The sequence below is a fragment of the Euleptes europaea genome, chromosome 11 (assembly GCF_029931775.1).
Source record: "Euleptes europaea isolate rEulEur1 chromosome 11, rEulEur1.hap1, whole genome shotgun sequence".
Classification (NCBI taxonomy): domain Eukaryota; kingdom Metazoa; phylum Chordata; class Lepidosauria; order Squamata; family Sphaerodactylidae; genus Euleptes; species Euleptes europaea.
The window spans coordinates 51,334,002-51,354,062 of NC_079322.1; the positions used below are offsets into that span (position 1 = coordinate 51,334,002).

The following is a 20,061-nucleotide window of genomic DNA, read 5'->3' on the forward strand; positions in this document are numbered from 1 at the left end:
ACAATCCTAGACACTGCTGCACATGCTGAAAGCAGCACGCAGAACCTAAGATCATACTCACCTTTTTACATTTTGGGAAAGGTGGTTTGACCCAAACTAATCCATTTAAGATTAGCCTGGAATTGCCTTTACCAGATGGCCCCCCCAGAAGGGGAATGAATTTTGGGAGGGGTCATAGCTCAGTGGTACAGCGTTTGTTTGCATATAGAAGGTCCAAACTTCAATACCTGATATCTCCAGTTTAAAGAATCAGGTAGTCAGTGATGTAAAAGACCTCCAACTCAGACCCCAGAGAACTGCTGCCAGTCTGTGTAATCAATACTGACCTTGATGGGCCAAAGGTCTGATTCAGTAAAAGGCAGCTTCCTATGTCCATATATATGTACACTGAGGGCACAGCATGGACGATAGGGTTGCCAACTTGGTCTTGGGATACTTCAGGACATTTGAGTCTGTTGCCTGTACAGGGGGGAATTTGGGGAGGGATTTCACCCCCAAAGCTGCCATTGTATCCAGGAGAACTGATCTCTGGAGTCCAGAGATCAGTTGTAATTCTGGAAGAACTCCAGGCCCCTCCTGGAGGTTGGCAACCCTGACGGGAGGAAAGAGTTACATTGGCTCTATTAGCTCTCTTTCCTTTAAGGCCATTCTTTTGATCCTCCTCCCATAGGGTTGCCAACCTCCAGCTACTAGCTTGAGATCTCCCACTATTACAACTTATCTCCAGCCAATAGAGATCAGTTCATCTGGAGAAAATGGCCGCTTTGGCAATTGGACTCTATGGCATTGGAGTCCCTCCCCTCCCCAAACCCCACCCTCTTCAGGCTCCACCCCAAACACTTCCCGCGGGTGGCGAAGAGGGACCTGGCAACCCTATCCTCCCACATGGCTCCAAATTATCTCACTGCCTTCTCCTAAAAGTGCCAGTCTGGGGTGGGGGTAACTTGCAGGCCTTTCTTTGTAACTTCCTACTTCCTCTCCTGGGATTTTTGAACCATCACTGCATTCTCATCTTAATCCCCCTCTCCCAGTGTGATAAATGCTGCCCTCTTCTTTCTGACTCTAGCTAACCCGTTCTATTTAAACTTTAGTCTCCTTGCTTCCTAAACGCTTGCTCCTGGCTGTCTCCACAGCATATTTGCGCCAGAAGAAAATACATGCTAAGGACTTCCACAATGGCTTCCTCCCAGGATTAAAATTGCAGCCCCCTCCTATAATGTGCCGTCCCAAATGCATCCCTGATGAGCATGTACTGTGCCAACAGGTGGAACCAGAGTAAATCATACAGACCCCGATCCTGAAAGTCACACGACAAGCTGCATATTCCAAGTCTCCTTTGACAAAAAAAAGCAGCCTCCCCAATTACTGAACAACAATTGCCTCTCAAAACCCCAGGGTTCAAAAGCAAACTCTGGAGCAGGACGTGGAGCTGCCATTTTGGGGAAAAGGTGACAGGTGTCTCTTCTTGTGGGTGCCAAGACTGAGCTCTGAGAATCACGGATATAACTTCCAGCAGGTGCACCTCTAACAACCAGTGCTTGCAATAAAAACCCACAAAAACAATCAGCTATGACTGCTATAGAGCTAAGAGCCCCATGGCGCAGAGTGGTAATGCTGCAGTACTGCAGTCAAAAGCTCTGCTCACGACCTGAGTTCGATCCCGACAGAAGTTGGTTTCAGGTAGCCGGCTCAAGGTTGACTCAGCCTGCCATCCTTCCGAGGTCGGTAAAATAAGTACCCAGCTTGCTGGGGGTAAAGGGAAGATGACTGGGGAAGGCACTGGCAAATCATCCCGCAAAACAAAAGTCAGCCTAGTAAATGTTGGGATGTGATGTCACCCCGTGGGTCAGGAATGACCCGGTGCTTGCACAGGGGACCTTTACCTTTACGTTTATGACTGCTATAAGATTTGGCTAATTATATGGGTAATGTCCACATTTATACTTGGAAATGCAAGAATTTACTTTGGAATCACAAATGTATACCATTCACTCCTGCCAAGGTCTTGCCCCAATATTTCAGGATCACATGTGAGATTTTTGTTATCAACATCCCCAAAAGCACTCACGCCAAGAAAAATACATTGCCTTCCCCAGGACTTCAGAAAAACAACTTTTCTGCCTTACCTTGTTACCATCAGTCCCTGGTGGACCAGATGGGCCACGGTTTCCAATGGAACCTGCTGGACCAATAGCACCACTTTCACCTGGAGGGCCACGTTCTCCCTGCAGGAAACAGATTGATGCGCATTTCAGTGGAGTCCAGAAGATTTAATGTGTTAGGGTGTGGAAGCTACGTGTGTCACACTGAAGTTGAAAGGTGCTAGGGGTACAGTTGGCAAGTGCCACCCACTAGTTACTCACATAAAATGCATCGTCATTTGATGTCATTTGGATTTAAGGATATGTCCTAAGACCTCTTCAGATATTATATGCACACAAACTGGAAACCCATCAACTGCACATCAACTCCGGCAGACTGGGAGCCCATCAATGTACCTGATATGTGCGGTTCCCATTTCATGTGAATTGGGCAATGTGTGGACTTCCCACGTATGTTGCCCAGTTCATACAAAACAGTGACTGTGCATTTTAGGTGCTTCATAGGAATCATGTGCTGCTGATATGTGCCGTTCACATGGACCTAACATCTAAAAAGGGCTCTGTTCTTATGCTGAACTGTTCAAACCACTATAGTAACCGAGCAGTTCTTATGCTGTATGAATTTTGTAAACTGGGAATATGGTTAAATTTATTGCATATAAAAGTTTGAAAAGGTCTGGTGATTCTTACAGCGCATTCCTGGGGGCAGGGGGGAGAACCGCGGCAGCTGGGATGGCGCAGCTGAGAAGCCTCCTCAGAGGTTTCCCGGCCAACGTGGAGCGGGAAAAAGCCTTTTTTCCCCTAAATAAAAAAAGGCTTTTCTCCCCCTTAGGGGAAAGTGGGCCACCATCCTGGGAGGCATTTCATGGGTGAAAGGGGTTTGGAAGCTGCCTAACGGCAGCTCCGCCCCCAACAACATCCCAGGAACGCCTCCCAGGACGTCGGTGCAGGGATTTACGCTGGGAGAACACCAGCAGGAGGCCACACTGGGGCTCAAGTCCAGGGGCCTCGGCAAAAGTGCCCCAATGCTGATGTCTGTGCCAGCTTGCACGGTGCAAGTGGCACGGACACCAGCATAGGGATCATGCCGGCTCCTAAGAGCATTCGGCATCCCCTTCAGGAATGCACTGTTAATCTGGATTATAGGTGCATGTTCATCATTTGATGACATCAAGTGATAACCTGTGTGTGAGAATGGGCCACATAAAACCAAGGACAGAAGTCCTTGATCCTCAGTCCCATGGTCCTCAGCTCAACCTTCATAGTGGTCGAGAGACCCTCTCTCCAACCCAGAACTTTCATATTGCCTCAGACATAGGGCGAAAACACACGGTCGCTTTAGCCTCCTTTATTCCCTGTTTCAGCCAGGGTTCAGCCAGGATCGAACGCATGCGTTTTCGCAGAACTGAGTTCGATCCTGGCTGAATCCTGGCTGAAACAGGGAATAAAGGAGGCTAAAGCGACCATGCGTTTTTGCCCATAATGTTTTCCAGTGGAATCGGTTCACACATTCAGCTGTCAGTTATCAGGTGCGCAGTAACTAAGTGTGCAGCCTAATCAAGTGATGAACATGCATGTGGTAAATCAGTCTGCTGAAAATAATCCCACTTGCAGCTTCCCAAACATAGTGAAATCGACTTACTCTCACACCAGCAGGACCAGGGAGCCCAAATTCTCCTTGAAGACCCTATGCACAAAAGGAAAACTGATTAAGTTTAACTTTATACAATCATTCTTGGTTAAGAATTCCTGTCTTGATCAACTAAGGATATTCTCATTCTATGAGGCTGCATTAAAAGACTAGGAACACTTTAAACCACAAACTATGATGCAATAGTAATATGAGGCCCAGATTTCTCCCCAAGGGGATTAAATCTAGTTTTATATTTCCTGCATCAGGACAACGATATCATAAAAACCACATATTACTTATGTTCAAATGTTAACTCTTCTGTGCTCTTACAAGTACTATAATCAATCTTTTCTAATGTAGGAGAGGACACAATATCAAAATAAAAATAACAATCTGGATTCTGTACTGATCTGTGCCATAAGATGATGTCTATGTAGTACAGTGGTTGAAGTGTTGGGCAGGAGAGATTCAGGTTCAAATTCCCATTTAGCCATGAAGCTAATTGGGTGACTTTGGGCCAGTCAATTTTTCTTCGCCTAACTAAACTTCACAGGGTTCTTGTGAAGATAAAAATCAAGGGGGAAGGGAAGCATACATACTGCCCTAAACTCCTTGGAGAACAATGAGATAAATAAAAAAAACAAATAAGACACATATTTAAGGCTGTGTGTATTCAGAGATAACGGCAAAATAAACATCTAGTAGCTTAGGCCTGGCCCAGGCTAGCCTGATCTCATCAGATCTCAGAAGCTAAGCAGGGTCAGCCCTGGTTAGTATTTGGATGGGAGACCACCAAGAAATACCAGGGTTGCTGTGAGAGAAAGGCACTGGCAAACCACCTCTGTTAGTCTCTTGCCATGAAAACCCCAAAAGGGGTCACCATAAGTCGGCTGCGATTTGACGGCACTTTACACACACACAGCTTAGGCAACTAGAAATTTGAAATAGTCACATTTGAAAGGGCCCAGCCTTAAAATTAAGAAGTTTCTTTCTCGCATTGCACACTATCTTTATTGAGAAGCAGTGAAACTGCTGGAACAGTTAGGATTGCCAACTCTGTCTTGGGAAATTCCTGGAGATTTGCTATGGTGTCTGGGGAGGCTGGGGAAGGAAGGGAACACAACAGGATGTGATGCCACAGAGTCCACCTTTCAAACTGCCATTTCCTTCAGGGGAACAGATTTCTGTAGTCTGGAGATTAGTTGTAATTCTGGGAAAACTCCAAGCCTCATTTGGAGGTCGGTAACACTGTCTACAGTTGGCATGAGCAACATAGAGAAGATACATTCCATCATTTTCCCTTCTCCTCTACTGGGTATCATGGGATGGGAAATACCTTTTCTATATCTGTGGCATGCTTCCATCACTGTCCACAGGGTTTTGTGATGACCAAGGATTGTACAAACATGCCTGTTTTTCCTCTTTAAATTTTCAGATGTTGTTCTTATCAGCCCTCATTCCAAGCATTGATTCCTGAATCTTTTTTTCTCTTGTGCCATTTTTATGCTACTGTTCCACCATTTATTGGCAATGGATGCAAAATAATGTTGAAAATGGGTTCGTTTTAATGGGAAAATTCACCACAAGAATACAGAAAAGGGCCAAAAATAAAATCCATAGGTTTGATTCACATAAGGGAAAAGGGGGCTTTCATGAGTCAGAATGGTGGAGTTGCGGTATTTTGCAGCATTCCTAAGGATTATAGTAGGGAAAATGAAGAAGTATGTTACTATTTAGTATTGCTGTTCAGTCTGTCCCTCAACCCCATGAGAAACTATAGAGCTCTAGACTTTACCAGAGAGCCTCTTTAAAAGTGTACTCCCTACCACAACCTGCCATTCTCACTGGCATGCTAACTTCTGCAGTACAGACGGCAAAGTAGAATCTCTCTTACAGCCATGACATACGCACAGGGACAACTATACTTTCTCCCTGTTGCCCAACACAAAACATGGTTGCTAACACCATGACGCTGAGATTCTCTCCTGTGACCAATAAGTGCTGTTATCACTTACTCTGTCTCCTGGTTTGCCAGGTTCACCGGCTGGACCCGAGGGACCTGGAAGACCCTACATGAAAAGGCATGAACAGATGAATAGAATTATATAACATTATTCAATGCATTAAAAAATATCAACAAATGAATCGACATGGCTTGGAATAAAGAAGCAGCTTAATCAGGATGGCCATTTAAAGCAGAGGAATTGTATTATGAATTACATGCTTGACTCAGTGTACACTGAAATGCCCCAACAGAGATCGAAGGGTTTAATACTGTCACTGCTGTTTAGCCAAGCCACCTTATTCTTGCTTTAACTTAAAGGCCAACCCTCTTCACTCCACCTTTAGATCCTTACATCCTGACTTTCCTTTTGTTCCACTTTAATGGTAATATGCTAGATAATCTTCTTTTTTAGCAATTAAAGTATCTCCTTAGATCAAAGAAAGCCCTGTCCCATGTGGAACTGTTCTTCCCCTCTATACAAGAATTCCAAACATCTTCTTAAGAAAGCTTTTACTTAATTAGTTCACTTGCACATTAATTACAACCTTTTCCACACAGACTTAGATATATTTATATTTAATGCATGGTAAATCAATGTGAATACACCCTTCCATCCACTCCCCGGTAAGTCTTCATGTGTTGAATACAATGTGTAGTGGTGCCTATGCTCACAGAATCCAGTGCACACAAGGTCATAAACCTCCTGATGTCACCTGGCAAGGATGTGATTACATGCCATTGGGTGTTATCAGAACTAGACAGAATTGAACTGGGGGTGAGAACAGTTCCATTGTCAAATGCATTTGTGTTCAGATGCCAATAAAAAGGGTTTCAGGTAACTTTGCTAAACTTGACTGGTAAAGTCTTGCTCTAGTCTATATGTCCTTAGCATGAGATCCTTAGCTTTGAAACGCAGGTTTAGCCAATGTTATTAGATTCGCTCATTTGCCAGCCAGATAATTAAAGGGACACATAGTAGAATGTACAGAGCAGAAGATAATTTCTCTTTACTGGTCCATACAGTATAAAGCATCTTGCCATTGTTCCAAACAAAGATTTTCAACCACAGAGTCTTCAAATTGCATCTTAATACTAGATTCTAATAAGAATCACCATATTTACTTAGTTAAGGTGGTCTGTCACTTACTTGGAAACCAGGAGCACCAGCAGGACCAGTTTCACCTTTGGCACCAGCATTACCCTAGAGGAAATAAAACAAAGGTATGTATCTGCTAAATCTGAAGTGGGAACAAGTTAGAATTTTTTAAATTAATGCAGGAAGTTCTAGAGTACATAGTTAAAAAGGCAATTACTCCCATGCAGAACTACTCAAATAAATGTATATGCTATTCACACCATCCAAAGAAATGAATGGGCAACTATTCCAGGTGGTGAAACTCTAGGGCCATTTATGCAAGGTCAATTTTGACGCTCGCACAAAGCTCTTTTTACAAATGCGACCTTTAAAATGCCTATTCACGGTACCGAAGCAAAAGGATAAATTCTACCCCCCCACTCGCCTGCTCCTTCTCTCCTTCATTTGCATAACCATTGGCAATGGTTGTTTGCATAGCTAAGCCACGTTTGTGATTTTTCATGGTTCCTTCAGTAAATGCTTCGGTGTGGGGGCGGAGCAAATACAAAAGGTCATGTTAAAGGGGCTCTTAAGAAAAGCGAAGCAGGCATGCGCCGACGACGGTTCAGCGTGAAAAACTAAAAAAAAAAAATTTGTGGGGCACTTCAGCCTGGAACGCACTACTAATTGCCAAGCATAAATGGCCTAGGTTTACTTTAAAGGTTAACAGATCTTGCAAGAAATGTACTTACCATAACACCAGGTGGTCCTTGAGCTCCGTTGTTTCCATCAGAACCAGGAGCACCCTAGAATAAAAGAGATTCAATTACAAAAGGAAATGCACACAGTGCTTTCCCCTCTTCCAAAGATCAAACAGCCAGAAATTGCTGAAGACATCTATAGCTAGGTATCTGAGTACGAGCAGAAAGCACTTCCATTTGTACAAGTGGAGTTTCCAGTGATCCACCCCAACTGCAGCCATATTGAATGCCATTCTGGACAGACTCTTCAGGGGAGTCTACAGGGCTACGGTAGGAAGGCAGAAAAGCCTATATTTCAAATGCCATCCCACTCACTTGAGACATTAGTACTGTGACAAAAAATGATGCTAGCACGTTTACATACACTTTCCTCTACGAAAAAGGGTTCTTCTCATGGAATTGCTCTTCAGAGATAGTTTGGCTTTGATACTGAAACACGACTTAACTAGAAAGTCTCACAATCGCTTTATTCTTAGAAAGCCTGTTCTCTGGGGGAATCTGGCTGTTTCTGTTAGAGAAAAGTTGTTACATCAAAGACAGTGCAAGATATTAACTTCTGGCCATTGAGCGGGATGCGTGTGTGTGTGTAAAGAATGTGTGTATGTGTAAAGTACTGTCAAGTTGTAGCTGACATGGTGATCCTGTAGGGCAGGGGTCCCCAACATGGTGTCGGTAGGCACCGTGGCACCCACTGACACCTTCCTTGGTGCCCGCAGAGTGTTTTCAGGAAGTGGGTGGGGCCGGGTAGGGCTTTTGCCCAGCAAGGCTTCTGATTGACTATTGGAGACTTGATTGGCAGTGCAGATTTTTTAAAATGTTGCTTTGGCAGCAGCTGCCACCACAGGACAAGAATCTACACTGTGTAACTGAAGTTAAGCCGTGGCAATCGTTTTGTGGCTGGCTCCACCTTCTGTGGCAGCCATTTTGTTGCTGAGCCCACCATGCCGAGTCAGAATTCCAAATGTTCCCACAGGCTCAAAAAGGTTGGGGGGACCCTGCCATAGTGGTTTCAAGGTAAGGGATTAAGCAGAGGTGGTTTGCCAGTGCCTTCCTCTGCAAAGTCTCCCTTGGCGGTCTCCCATCTAAGTACAAACCCTGCTCAGCTTCCAAGATCTGATGAGACCTGGCTATACTATACCATTCCACATCCCCACTTAGGAATATACCTGGAAGTCTTCATGCAACTTGCATTTCCTTCTCTTAGATACCTGACTATACCTTTCTAAATCTCATCCTCCTAATAAAGGGGCATCATACAGGATATAAAGTAGCACATACCCGAGGGCCAGCAAGACCAAGGTGGCCTCTATCACCAGGCTTGCCAGGTTCACCCTAGGATAGAACAAGGGGAAAATTAGTGGAAGTCACCAGATCAAAGCAAACAGTAGATACTTCCCATGCATTTTTTTTCCTGCCTACCTATCTCCATTCTTCTACATGTCTAAGATTCCATTCACACTCCTTACAACCACAAACCCATAGAAATGTAGAAATGGAAGGGAACTAGTGAAGTGTAATTCATTACCCCACTATCTAATTTACTCCAAGGAGATGCTTGAACAACCTTGCTCTGAAGAACTCCAGGGGAGTAGATTCCACAACCTCCCTGGGCAAACCCTTCCACTGTGGTCCTGACCAGATAATTAGGATGTTTTTGTAGTATGATTTGAACCAACATTAATAGCCAGTGCAACATAAACACACCCTTTATGTCAGTGGTACTGGGTGCAGTTATTTACATTTATCAGGCTTTCAAATGGCCTGACACACACACACACAAAGTGTCATGGAAAAAGAAATGTTCAGAGCAAAAGTAGTGCTTTATTCAGCTAATTATTGTCTTCGATCTGAATCACATGGTCAGGACTATCGTGATATAGCCTTCTTAAGAATGTACCACCTTAGACTGCATATGGGAGCCCACATGTCTGAATGTTCCCAATGTTTCAGAAAACTGAAACCTCTTGAGTATATGAAGCTAGCATATCATGGAGAGAACTAGGCTCACTCACATGCTAGATTTCCATAGAAAGTGAGCTTTTGCCAGACAGGAGCCTTCAATCATACAACACTCCTCTTGTGGTCTACAGTGGTACTGTCCAGGAAGCTGGTACCAGTAATATACCTGAATATGTTTTTTAGCCATTAGAATTTTTTGCCACAGATCTTTTTCTTCTTCTTTTTTGCTTTTGGTTCAACAACACCTCTACCTTTACACACATTTCTCCTCCCAACTTTAAAAGCAGAGTGTAGTTAAATAAGATGCTATGTTGAAAACGAATCCAAACCCTTCATGAGCACATGTGCATGCATCAGAGATTCTGCCACATGGCAGCCATTCTCTTTATTATGCATGAAATGACCACACATGTGGGACTGGCAGCTAGGTCCCAAAGCTTCTTGGGCCAACAAAGGACTGGATAAACTGGCTCTTGCATCAAGCAAATGTCATAGGCTGTGGCGTTACACTATTGTAGTGATATCATTCTCATGTGTATTATTGGGATACTGAAGAGACGCAGGCACTATTAAGTTGCCACATAATTCAGAAGAAGAAGAGTTGGTTTTTATATGCCGAGTTTCTCTTACCACTTAAGGAAGAATCAAACCGGCTTACAATCACCTTCCCTTCCCCTGCCCACAACAGACAACCTGTGAGGTAGGTAGGGCTGAGAGAGTTCGGAGAGAACTATGACTAGCCCAAGGTCACCCAGCTGGCTTCATGTGTAGGAGTAGGGAAACCAACCCGATTCATCAGATTAGTGTCCGCCGCTCATGTGGAGGAGTGGGGAATCGAACCCGGTTCTCCAGATTAGAGTCCACCGCTCCAAACCACCACTCTTAACCACCACACCATGCTGGCACTCAAATAAATAGTGACACTGCAAAGCTCCATTGTACTTACATTTGGTCCTTTTGGTCCTGGGAATCCTATGATGCCGGGTTCACCTCTTGGACCTGCTGGACCAACTGGGCCAGGTCGACCATCAGAACCAGGCAGACCCTAGAGGAAAAGAGCACTCCCTTTATTCTAGGTACATAGGCAATGAAACTATCTTGTGTTACCAGATAGTTGAAGTTTCAGTCTAGCTTTGGTTCATCAGTTTACTCAAGTGGAATGGATAATTGGCAATGAGCTGGGCTATATTTATTTATCTGCCTATTTGTATCTCACATTCTCCAATGTCTGAAGCAGCTTACCACATAAACCAAACTATAACCACAATGCATAATAACAACCACAATTAAAACATACCATAATTGAACATGAAAACAAATCAAAACCACACCGTCACACTGTTAGCATTTCCAGCAAGTTGATCAACAGACTCAAGAATTGCCTTTGCAAAATTTAAGTGAAGAGATGGGCTCTACAGATTTTCTCTGGTAGACCATTCCAGTGAGGGAAGCAAGCACAAAAAATGTGAGATCTCACCACTTTGGCCTGAATATGCAGGTGAGCTAGACCTCAACAGGGTTCCTACAAAAAGACCAGTCTTTCATGTGTATGGGTCCCAAATTATAATGGGTTTTATAGGTAATAACTCTTTAACTGAGCCTGGAGACAAATAGGTGTTCAATAAAGAAGAAGAGTTGGTTTTTATATGCCAACTTTCGCTACCTTTTAAGGAGAATCAAACCGGCTTACAATCTCCTTCCCTTCCCCTCCCCACAACAGACACCTTGTGAGGTAGGTGGGGCTGAGAGAGTTCAGAGAACTGTGACTAGCCCAAGGCCATCTAGATGGCTTCATGTGGAGGAGTGGGGAATCGAACCCGGTTCTCCAGATTAGAGTCCACCACTCTTAACCACTACACCATGCTGGCTGTCCAGGTGTCGCAGCACAGGTGTAATAGGTGACTAACACCCATCAATAAGTATGTCACAGCGTTTGGTTCCAACCAAGATTGTCAAGAGCAGCTCCATATAAATTATGTTACAGTAATCCAGCTTTAAGTTTACAAAAGCTAATCTCTGTGGCTATATCTGCTCAAACTAGAAGGAAGGATACATTATAAACCAGGTGGAGATGATACAAGGTATTCTTAGCAACTACACCAACCTGGTCCTTTAACCTCAAAGCTGGGTTGACAACTTTTAGTCACTTCTGTTTAGCCACCATTTTCTAAACAGGCCTGCGTTTGGTACCCACAATGGTATATTGGCCAGGGAGGGACAAAAAAATTCAGCTCTGGGTCAGTAACGGCTCCCTGTGGGCAAATGACATTATCTTGGTCTAAACTAAGTCACGGGATGATTGCCAGGATCAACGTGATGCAAATAATCAGTTGCTTAGTACACTGAATGCTACTGTGGAAATGATTTATAAAAATTGAAAACCTAGCTAAAAAGATATGTTTTTAAAAGATATTTGCAGAATAAGGTGTAGAATACTTACAACAGGACCTTCTTTGCCAGCAGGGCCTGGGCTTCCAGACTGACCAGGGAGACCCTGAAAAGCACGGAAGTTTAATCTTAATGTGATTTGGGGTTTATGTAAGAATTTAACACAAACCTAATCATCTGCCTCTGCCTGTCTCATAGAAGCATCTGCGCAAAGTTCAAGTAAGAAAGTGTGCTTCTTTCTATTAATTCTGAACAAGTTTACTGGGAAAGTAAATTCCCCAATTGAATTCAATGGAATGTAAACACAAGCAAGCATACATTAGTTTGAGCCTCAGTTTCACTTCTGCAAAATGGAAAGAGGCATAAGATGTATAATTTACCTCAGAGTGAACAAAAGCTGTTCTGATCACATTAAGTGCCACTGGAATATGGTTAACAATAGTATAATGTATTTTAACATATAGCCACTTGTAAAGTGGGCCACTTTTTTAAAAGCCACCCAATTTCAGCAAACAAGCATTCTCTAACGTTTTTATATATATATTTCACCCATTTATCTGGATGTTGCTCTCTTGCAAGGCCACATCCCCATCCATACTTACTCTTGCACCCATGAGACCAGGTTCACCAGGGCGACCTGTATCACCACTGGGACCTCTAGCACCAGCAGAGCCAGTAGCGCCACGATTACCAGCAGCACCCTACAAAGAAACGAATCAAGCTCAGTTTGGAGGGAACAAAACTAGAAATAAGGTCAACATTTCTCCGGCTTCTGTTTAAACCTTCCCCCCTCAAACAAACTCAACTATTCATTATAAAATTCAAAAAGTCATCTTACTATGACACCAGCTCTGCCATCAGGTCCAGGGAGACCACGAGATCCAGGAACACCCTATATAAAGGGGAGAAAGAAACATAAAAATCAGGTCAGAAATCAAATGTTCTTCAGATCAAAGGCAAAGATTGGGCTTGCTACAACTAAGGATTTGAAAGAGCAAATGCCTGACTAATGCCTGACATTAGTCATACCCCTGATAGTGAACATCCTTTAATGTAGATAAATAAGACTTGGATTCTAAAATTTCATTTCATCTTCCCTTTTAAAACAGAATTTGAACTCAGAGCCCCCTCAGATAACTGAAGAGAAGTTGAATTAACATCTGTCCTGTGGTTTTAACTGGGTACTATATAGACCATGATGGAGAGAACAGGAAGCCCCCTGTGGAATAGCAGATATGGTTTCCTCAAGAAGTTTGCAAAGTTTGCAAAGCAAACCATTTGCATACTGGCCTTGCGTTGTTATCTGTTGGCTAGATTGAAGCATCCTGAAGAACTTGACTGATCAGAAGGATGACATGTGTGCACTAAATCTCTGGATATTGCCTCATCTGGAAACATCCTCAATCTTGAGCCAATTTGGTCACAAACCATTCTTAATTCAGCACTGCCACTTAATTTTTTTATGCCAATAAAGGCGTTGTTGAATTCAGCACTGCATCTAAATCTTAATTTTGTATTATCAATTCTAGTGGAGGCTCCAAGCAATTGACAATTTATCAAAGGAATCAAGTGATATAACTTATGGCAGCTATGAAACTATTAAGGCCACATTCCCAGATTGTCACACAAGTGTCTTTTGACTGTAGTATTATGGACGGGGCATTGTGCCATAGTTGTGACTAAGGAAGCTATAGGGCAACCCTAGACCAACAGGTCAAAAGCAAGATTTGTCCTAATGATGATAACAGAGCCAATTCACATATCATATTTTTCCACTAATGAAAGCATTCCTGCAGTTGACCTTTGTACCTGGACAACCTAGGGAAAATGGTTGACTGTGTTGTGCATGTGAATTGCTTCTCCTTTCCACCAGATCTGGAGATGCAGTTCATGGGTCTGGACGCAAGCAATTCACATACGTAACACATTACATCTCTGCAACTACTCTAGCAAGGAATGCACATATACTATTGATACACTGGCCAGAAACACTTTGGCTAAAGAGATTTTTTAAAAAAAGAATTAAATTAATTAAATTGACAATATTTCAGGATGTTGGATCTACAGTCGTTTTTATAACTAGATTCCAGTCCAGTAGCATCGTGTTAGTCTTGAAGTTGCTGCTGGACTGGAATCTAGGGGTGAAAACGCATGGTCGCTTTAGCCTCCCTTATTCCCTGTTTCAGCCAGGATTCAGCCAGGATCGAACGCACGTTTGGCAAAAACGCATGCGTTCGATCTTGGGTGAATCCTGGCTGAAACAGGGAATAAAGAAGGCTAAACCAACCATGCGTTTTCGCCCTAGCTGTTTTACTGTAGTTCAACATGGCTGCTACCCAAAATTATCTTCATGAAAGTTATTTTTATGGAAGTGGCACTCTGTTTGTTGTATGTCCATCTGGGCATTCCTTGGAGTAGAAAGGTGGAATAGTTCAAACTAATTAATCAGGAGATTGAGACTGAGATCAAGTTAATTCATGCCATAGTATTCTCTATTACTATGTATGGGTCTGAAAGCTGGACAATGAAGTAAGCTGGCAGGAAGAAGATTCCTTTGAAATGTGGGGTTGGAAGTAGGGCTATCGATTCAGTTCGCCCCGAACCGAAAAACAGCTGAATTCCCCCCGATTCGGCGGTTTCCAGTTTGGGACGAACCGAATTCCCAAAAAAGGCGGGAAACGTGGGAGCCGAATTCCCCGACTTCAGGGTGTTCGGCAAATAAATTCGGCAAGTTCGGGGTTTGGCACAGCAACATAACCGTCAGCCCCCCCCCCAGTGCGCCTTCACGGGGCTTCCCTGAAGGCACGTGGGGGGGGGGAACAGATCTGCACCTAACAGCTGTTAGGAGCAGATCTGTTTAAAGGGCCCCCTGCGCGCCTTCAGGGAAGCCCCGTGAAGGTGCACGGGGGGGGGGGTGAATTCCCCGCCGAACTCCGGATCTCGTGCCGAATTTCACGGATCCGAAGCAGGGGAGTTCGGACTTTGGCACAGCCCGAATTTAAAAGGGCCGAATTTTGCCGAAGCCGAACTGTACCAATTTTTTTTTTCAACAGCCTTAGTTGGAAGACAGTGTTATGGATACCATGGACTGCCAAAAAACAAATAAGCGGGTTCTAGATCAAATCAAACCTGAATTATCCCTAGAAGCTAAAATGACTAAACTGAGGGCATCGTATTCTGGTCACATTACGAGAAGACAAGACTCACTGGAAAAAACAATAATGCTAGGAAAAGTTGAAGGCAGCAGGAAAAGAGGAAGACCCAAGACAAGATGGATTTACTCTATAAAGGAAGCCACGGCCCTCAGTTTGCAAAACCTAAGCAGGCGGTTAACGATAGCACGTTTTGGAGGACATTGATTCATAGGATCGCCATGAGTTGGAAATGACTTGACGGCACTTAACACACATACAACTGACCAGCTAACTATTTAGATGAGATGGGACAGACTAGCTTTTCTAGACAAAGTTAAAAGCTTGCCTTATATTAAATCAGTCCAATGATTTATTTATCCCAGTGCTGGATACCATAGCTGACAGTGATCTCCAGCGTTTTCAGGCATTGGTTTTCGCTCGCCCTGTTAACCAGGATGCTTTCACAGGAGCTCCAGGACCTATGTCTATAAAAAGCATGGTTTCCCTCCATTAAGCCCTGGCCTGTTGTAGGGCTGTCAAAAAAAAAAAATTCGGTACAGTTCGGATTCGGCCGAATTTGACCCTTGTGGGTTCGGTACGTGCCGAAGTCCGAACTCCCCCGCTTCGGATCCCCGGTAATTCGGGGGGATCCGGAGTTCGGGGGAAAATTCGGCCCCAGCGCGCCTTCAGAGGGATTCCCTGAAGGCGCGCGGGGGCCCTTTAAACTGATCTGAGCCTCCCAGCTGGGAGGCACAGATCAGTTTAAAGGACAGCCCGCCCCCCTTCAGCGGGCTCCGCTGGAGAGGGGCGGGCTGCCCTTTAAACTGACCTGCGCCTCCCAGCTGGGAGGCTCAGATCAGTTTAAAGGGCAGCCCACGCCTTTCAGCGGGCTCCCCTGAAGGGGGGCTGAATTTGCCGGATTTATTCGCGAACTCCCAAACTCGCTGAATTCGGCCCCCCCGGTTGCCCGCCAGTTTTGAGTTCGGATCCGTCCGAACAGAAAATCACCGAATCAGGGGAAATTCGGTTGATTTTCAGTTCGGACCGAACCGAATTGACAGCCCTAGTTTCATACATTTAATTAACATTGTCATTTAATCCCTTCTAGACCTATATTTTTATCTACAATATATAATACTACATAAATCTTCTCTGACTTTCCCTCTTCTATCACTAACTTATCTCAGTAATCCTCTTTGCAGTTATCTTTAATTCATTATAAAATATTCTACACTTATTTTAAACTACTTAATTTCCTCTTTCATTTAATAATACAATATAACTATTGTTAACAATTGAATTAGACTAAAACATAACCTTTGACATTCTTCATATTAAGTTCATTGTCACAATATAAAATCCATGCCTCCCACTCCCTCACAAATTCATCATTTTCTTTTTGATTTACTAACGCAGTCAGTTTCGCCATTTCTGCTAGTTCAAACATTTTATTTATCCAGTCAATTTTGTCCGGTGTCTCAGACATTTTCCATTTAGCTGCATAGACTAAAGGGACTCACTCTTAAACCTGCTGGGCCAGATGCTCCGGTAGATCCAGGTTCACCATTGGGACCCCTCTTGCCTTCCTCACCACTTGGACCGCTTGGGCCTGATGGGCCAGCAGCACCCTGCGTAAAAAGAGCCAAACAGTCACTCCCTTGAGTAAGGGTTACAAGAGGGGGGAAATGCTTTAACACCAGTCTACTGTTAATTAAGTGCTATGGTACTTACAGGTTCACCCTTGTTACCAGTTTCTCCCTTGGGTCCAGGAGTTCCAGGTTCACCCTAAAGCAAAAATAAGAACATAAGAAAGATTCCCTTGTATTTTATCTTCCAAATAGTCATGTTCGCCAAGCAATGAAGAACACTTAACAGCAAACAACCTAGCTAAAAGCTAGCATTATCAGGCCAACAGAATCCTATTGCCCTTTGCCTGGATGACGTTCTTGGGGAGGAGGGCAGTCCTGCAGATCGTACACGCAATTAAAAAAAACAAACAAATGTGCTATGATGGGTAGGACAACAAGCATAGAATCATAGAGTTGGAAGGGATCACCAGGGTCATCTAGTCCAACCCCCTGCACAATGCAGGAAATTCACAACTACTTCCCCCCCACAGCCCCAGTGACCCATACTCCATGCACAGAAGATGGCCAAGGTGCCCTTCCTCACATGAATAATAGAATCATAGAGTTGGAAGGTACCACCAGGGTCATCTAGTCCAACCCCCTGCACAATGCAGGAAATTCACAACTACCTCCCCCCCACACACACACCAGTGACCCCCACTACATGCCCAGAAGATGGCCAAGATGCCCTCCCTCTCATGATCTGCCTAATATCATAGAATCAGCATTGCTGACAGATGGCCATCTAGCCTCTTCTTAAAAAGAGTAAAGATCATAAAACAGGACTATCTCACAAGTCTGCTTTTTAGCATTGAAGGATAGTGTTAAATAATAATGACTATATGTGAGACAATGGCTATCCCCGGTAGATATTAAAGATGGATGTCATAAGCGTTACTCAGTCTGAACGTACAATCCTAAACCCTGTCATTATTAGTCGCTGTTTCTTCCTTGGCCAAATATTAACAATGGGGCAAAGATGCCAATGTACGGAAGGGGAAGAGCAAGCAATCAGGAAGTCTTATGCCAGAGCACGCCAAGGTGCGGTAATGCACAGAAGCAGCAAGTGCTCGTTTAGATATTGCATGAGAGCAGGTTTCTGTCTGCTGTTAGACCAAGCATACCATGTTGCCCCTACGCATGTGGAAGCCACTATAAAGTCTGGCATACTACAGATAACATCACTTACAGCGAGTCCTCTAGAACCAGGAGAACCAGCTGCACCGGAAGGGCCAGGGATCCCACGGCCACCTGGCAGGCCAGGAGCACCAGCTACGCCGGGAAGACCCTATGCAGGAAGAAAAACAAAAGAGAAGAACACACTGAAGCCTCCTCTGTGGCATGAATGGAAACCATGATGTACAAAGTGATTCAGTTCAATGCATGCATACTTACAGCTGCACCTTTAGCACCATTAATGCCGTTGGCACCAGGGTTACCCTAAAAATGAAATCAAAAGATTTTTTTTTTTAATATACATATCCCCTTTTTACTTTTCCTGGTCACTAGAATTCATCTTTGGAAATGGCAACGGTTCTGTTTAACTTACTGGGGGGCCAACAGGACCAGAAGCACCGGGCAAACCAACTTCACCACGTGGACCAGCAGGACCACTTGGGCCAGGGCTACCAGCAGATCCAATTTCACCCTGTTTGAGAAAGAGAGTTCAGTCATAAATCTTCAAGCACAAGGCAACAGTTGTCGTCCCCCACCCCCACCCCGCACCCACAACTCACCTAAATTTTTCATACCACTCTAGTCTAATGTTATAGGATACTTCTTGGCAGCAAAACTTGGCTCATGAGACACATTGCATGCTGTGGGGCAGGAACAGTCCCTAAGATCACTTTCCTGGGCGTAAACATGACTGAATAGACCTGAATGGGATTCTGAATATATATGCTCAGCAGGGGGCCATAAGTCTTTAAAAAAAACACCTTGCAAACATTTGAAGATACCAGTATCAAACTATATATAGCTCCCCCTCCCAAAAAAGTGCAGAAATGGAAAAAGTGCAGGAGAGGATATCCAAAAGGATTAAGTAGTCGGAGCACCTTTCCTGAGAGGAAAGGCTGAAGCATCTGGGAATTTTCAGTTTAGAAAACAGATTACTACGGTGGAGACAAGATTTATTTATTTAAAATAGGCATACCCTATCTTAACTTTTACAGACTCAAGGAAGCTAACAAAACAAGTAAAAGCTGCCAGGTCATTAAAACATCACCAATGTCCAGCAACAAGTTAAAACTAATACACAGTCAATACACACAGTTAAAAACCAATACATACAGGTTAAATGAAGTTAAATATTCTAAAACAGTTTACTATTTTCTCAATGACTCTTGGAATAAAAAAATGCCTCCTTAAATGCAGCAAGTGAAGATGGTCTCCACATGCACTCTGGTAGGTAGGGTTGCCAACCTCCAGGTAATAGCAGAAGATCTCCTGCTATTACGACTGATCTCCAGCCGACAGAGATCAGTTCACCTGGAGAAAATGGCCGCTTTGGCCATTGGACTCTCTGGCATTGAAGTCCCTCCCCTCCCTAAACCCCACCCTCCTCAGGATCCGCCCCAAAAACCTCCCGCCGGTGGCGAAGAGGGACCTGGCAACCCTACTGGTAGGTCATTCCAGAGGAATGGAAATACCACGCAGAAAGATTGTGACCAAGCTGTCACCAAATCCTAAGTGAGTATACCACCAGGAGAAGGTTGTTTGAGGAGCTTAACTGGTGCACAGGACAATACTGGAAGATGTGGTCCAAGAGGCATGAGGGCCCCAGACCATGAAGGGGTTTGAAGGTGATAAACAGCACTTGGAATTTGGCCTGGAATCAGATTAGGTAACCGCTATAGTTGACTCAGCACTGGAATTATACGTTCCAAGCAGCTGATCCTAGGCAGGAACCTTCCTGCTTCATTTTGTACCAAATGAAGCTTCAGAGTGATCTTCAAAGTAGATCCCCCGCTTTGGGGGCCCTCCCCCCCGGTGGCATGCAGCTAGCCGGCGGGGGTCTTACCAGCGGCAAATTGAGGCCTAGCCCCCACATTGTCAACGATGCATCAACCCTCTCCGGCGCTCACCGGAAGTGACATCATCACGTCGCCGCCAACGTGGGGATGCTCTGGCATTTTGGAAAAATGCAATGGTAAAAATGGCTTCTACCACAAAATGTTTTGCCCAAATACCAGAGCATACCCACGTCGTCATCAATGTGATGTCATCACTTCAGGTGAGCGCCATAATTGATGCCGATGCATTGCTGATAATGGGGGCTAGGCCTCAGTTTGCTTCTGGAAAGCTCCTCCCTACCTCCCCCCACCAGTTGGTGGGGGAGCAACTTCAAAGGCAGCTCCATGTACAACACATTACAATA

General features: G+C 44.2%; 1 protein-coding gene across 1 annotated transcript in view; it reads right to left on the reverse strand.

The window, feature by feature from the left end:
- The window catches only part of COL1A2 (collagen type I alpha 2 chain), an 84,936-nt gene that overhangs the window by 30,953 nt on the left and 33,922 nt on the right, over nt 1-20,061 (reverse strand). Inside the window, exons 17-31 of the mRNA XM_056857216.1 lie at nt 18,235-18,333; nt 18,081-18,125; nt 17,875-17,973; nt 16,789-16,842; nt 16,578-16,685; nt 12,762-12,815; nt 12,526-12,624; nt 11,976-12,029; nt 10,482-10,580; nt 8,855-8,908; nt 7,568-7,621; nt 6,888-6,941; nt 5,751-5,804; nt 3,745-3,789; nt 2,127-2,225 (exon numbers count right to left, since the gene is read on the reverse strand). Of these exons, the coding sequence (XP_056713194.1) occupies nt 2,127-2,225; nt 3,745-3,789; nt 5,751-5,804; nt 6,888-6,941; nt 7,568-7,621; nt 8,855-8,908; nt 10,482-10,580; nt 11,976-12,029; nt 12,526-12,624; nt 12,762-12,815; nt 16,578-16,685; nt 16,789-16,842; nt 17,875-17,973; nt 18,081-18,125; nt 18,235-18,333 (1,071 nt within the window). The remainder of the gene's footprint in view (nt 1-2,126; nt 2,226-3,744; nt 3,790-5,750; nt 5,805-6,887; nt 6,942-7,567; nt 7,622-8,854; nt 8,909-10,481; nt 10,581-11,975; nt 12,030-12,525; nt 12,625-12,761; nt 12,816-16,577; nt 16,686-16,788; nt 16,843-17,874; nt 17,974-18,080; nt 18,126-18,234; nt 18,334-20,061) is intronic.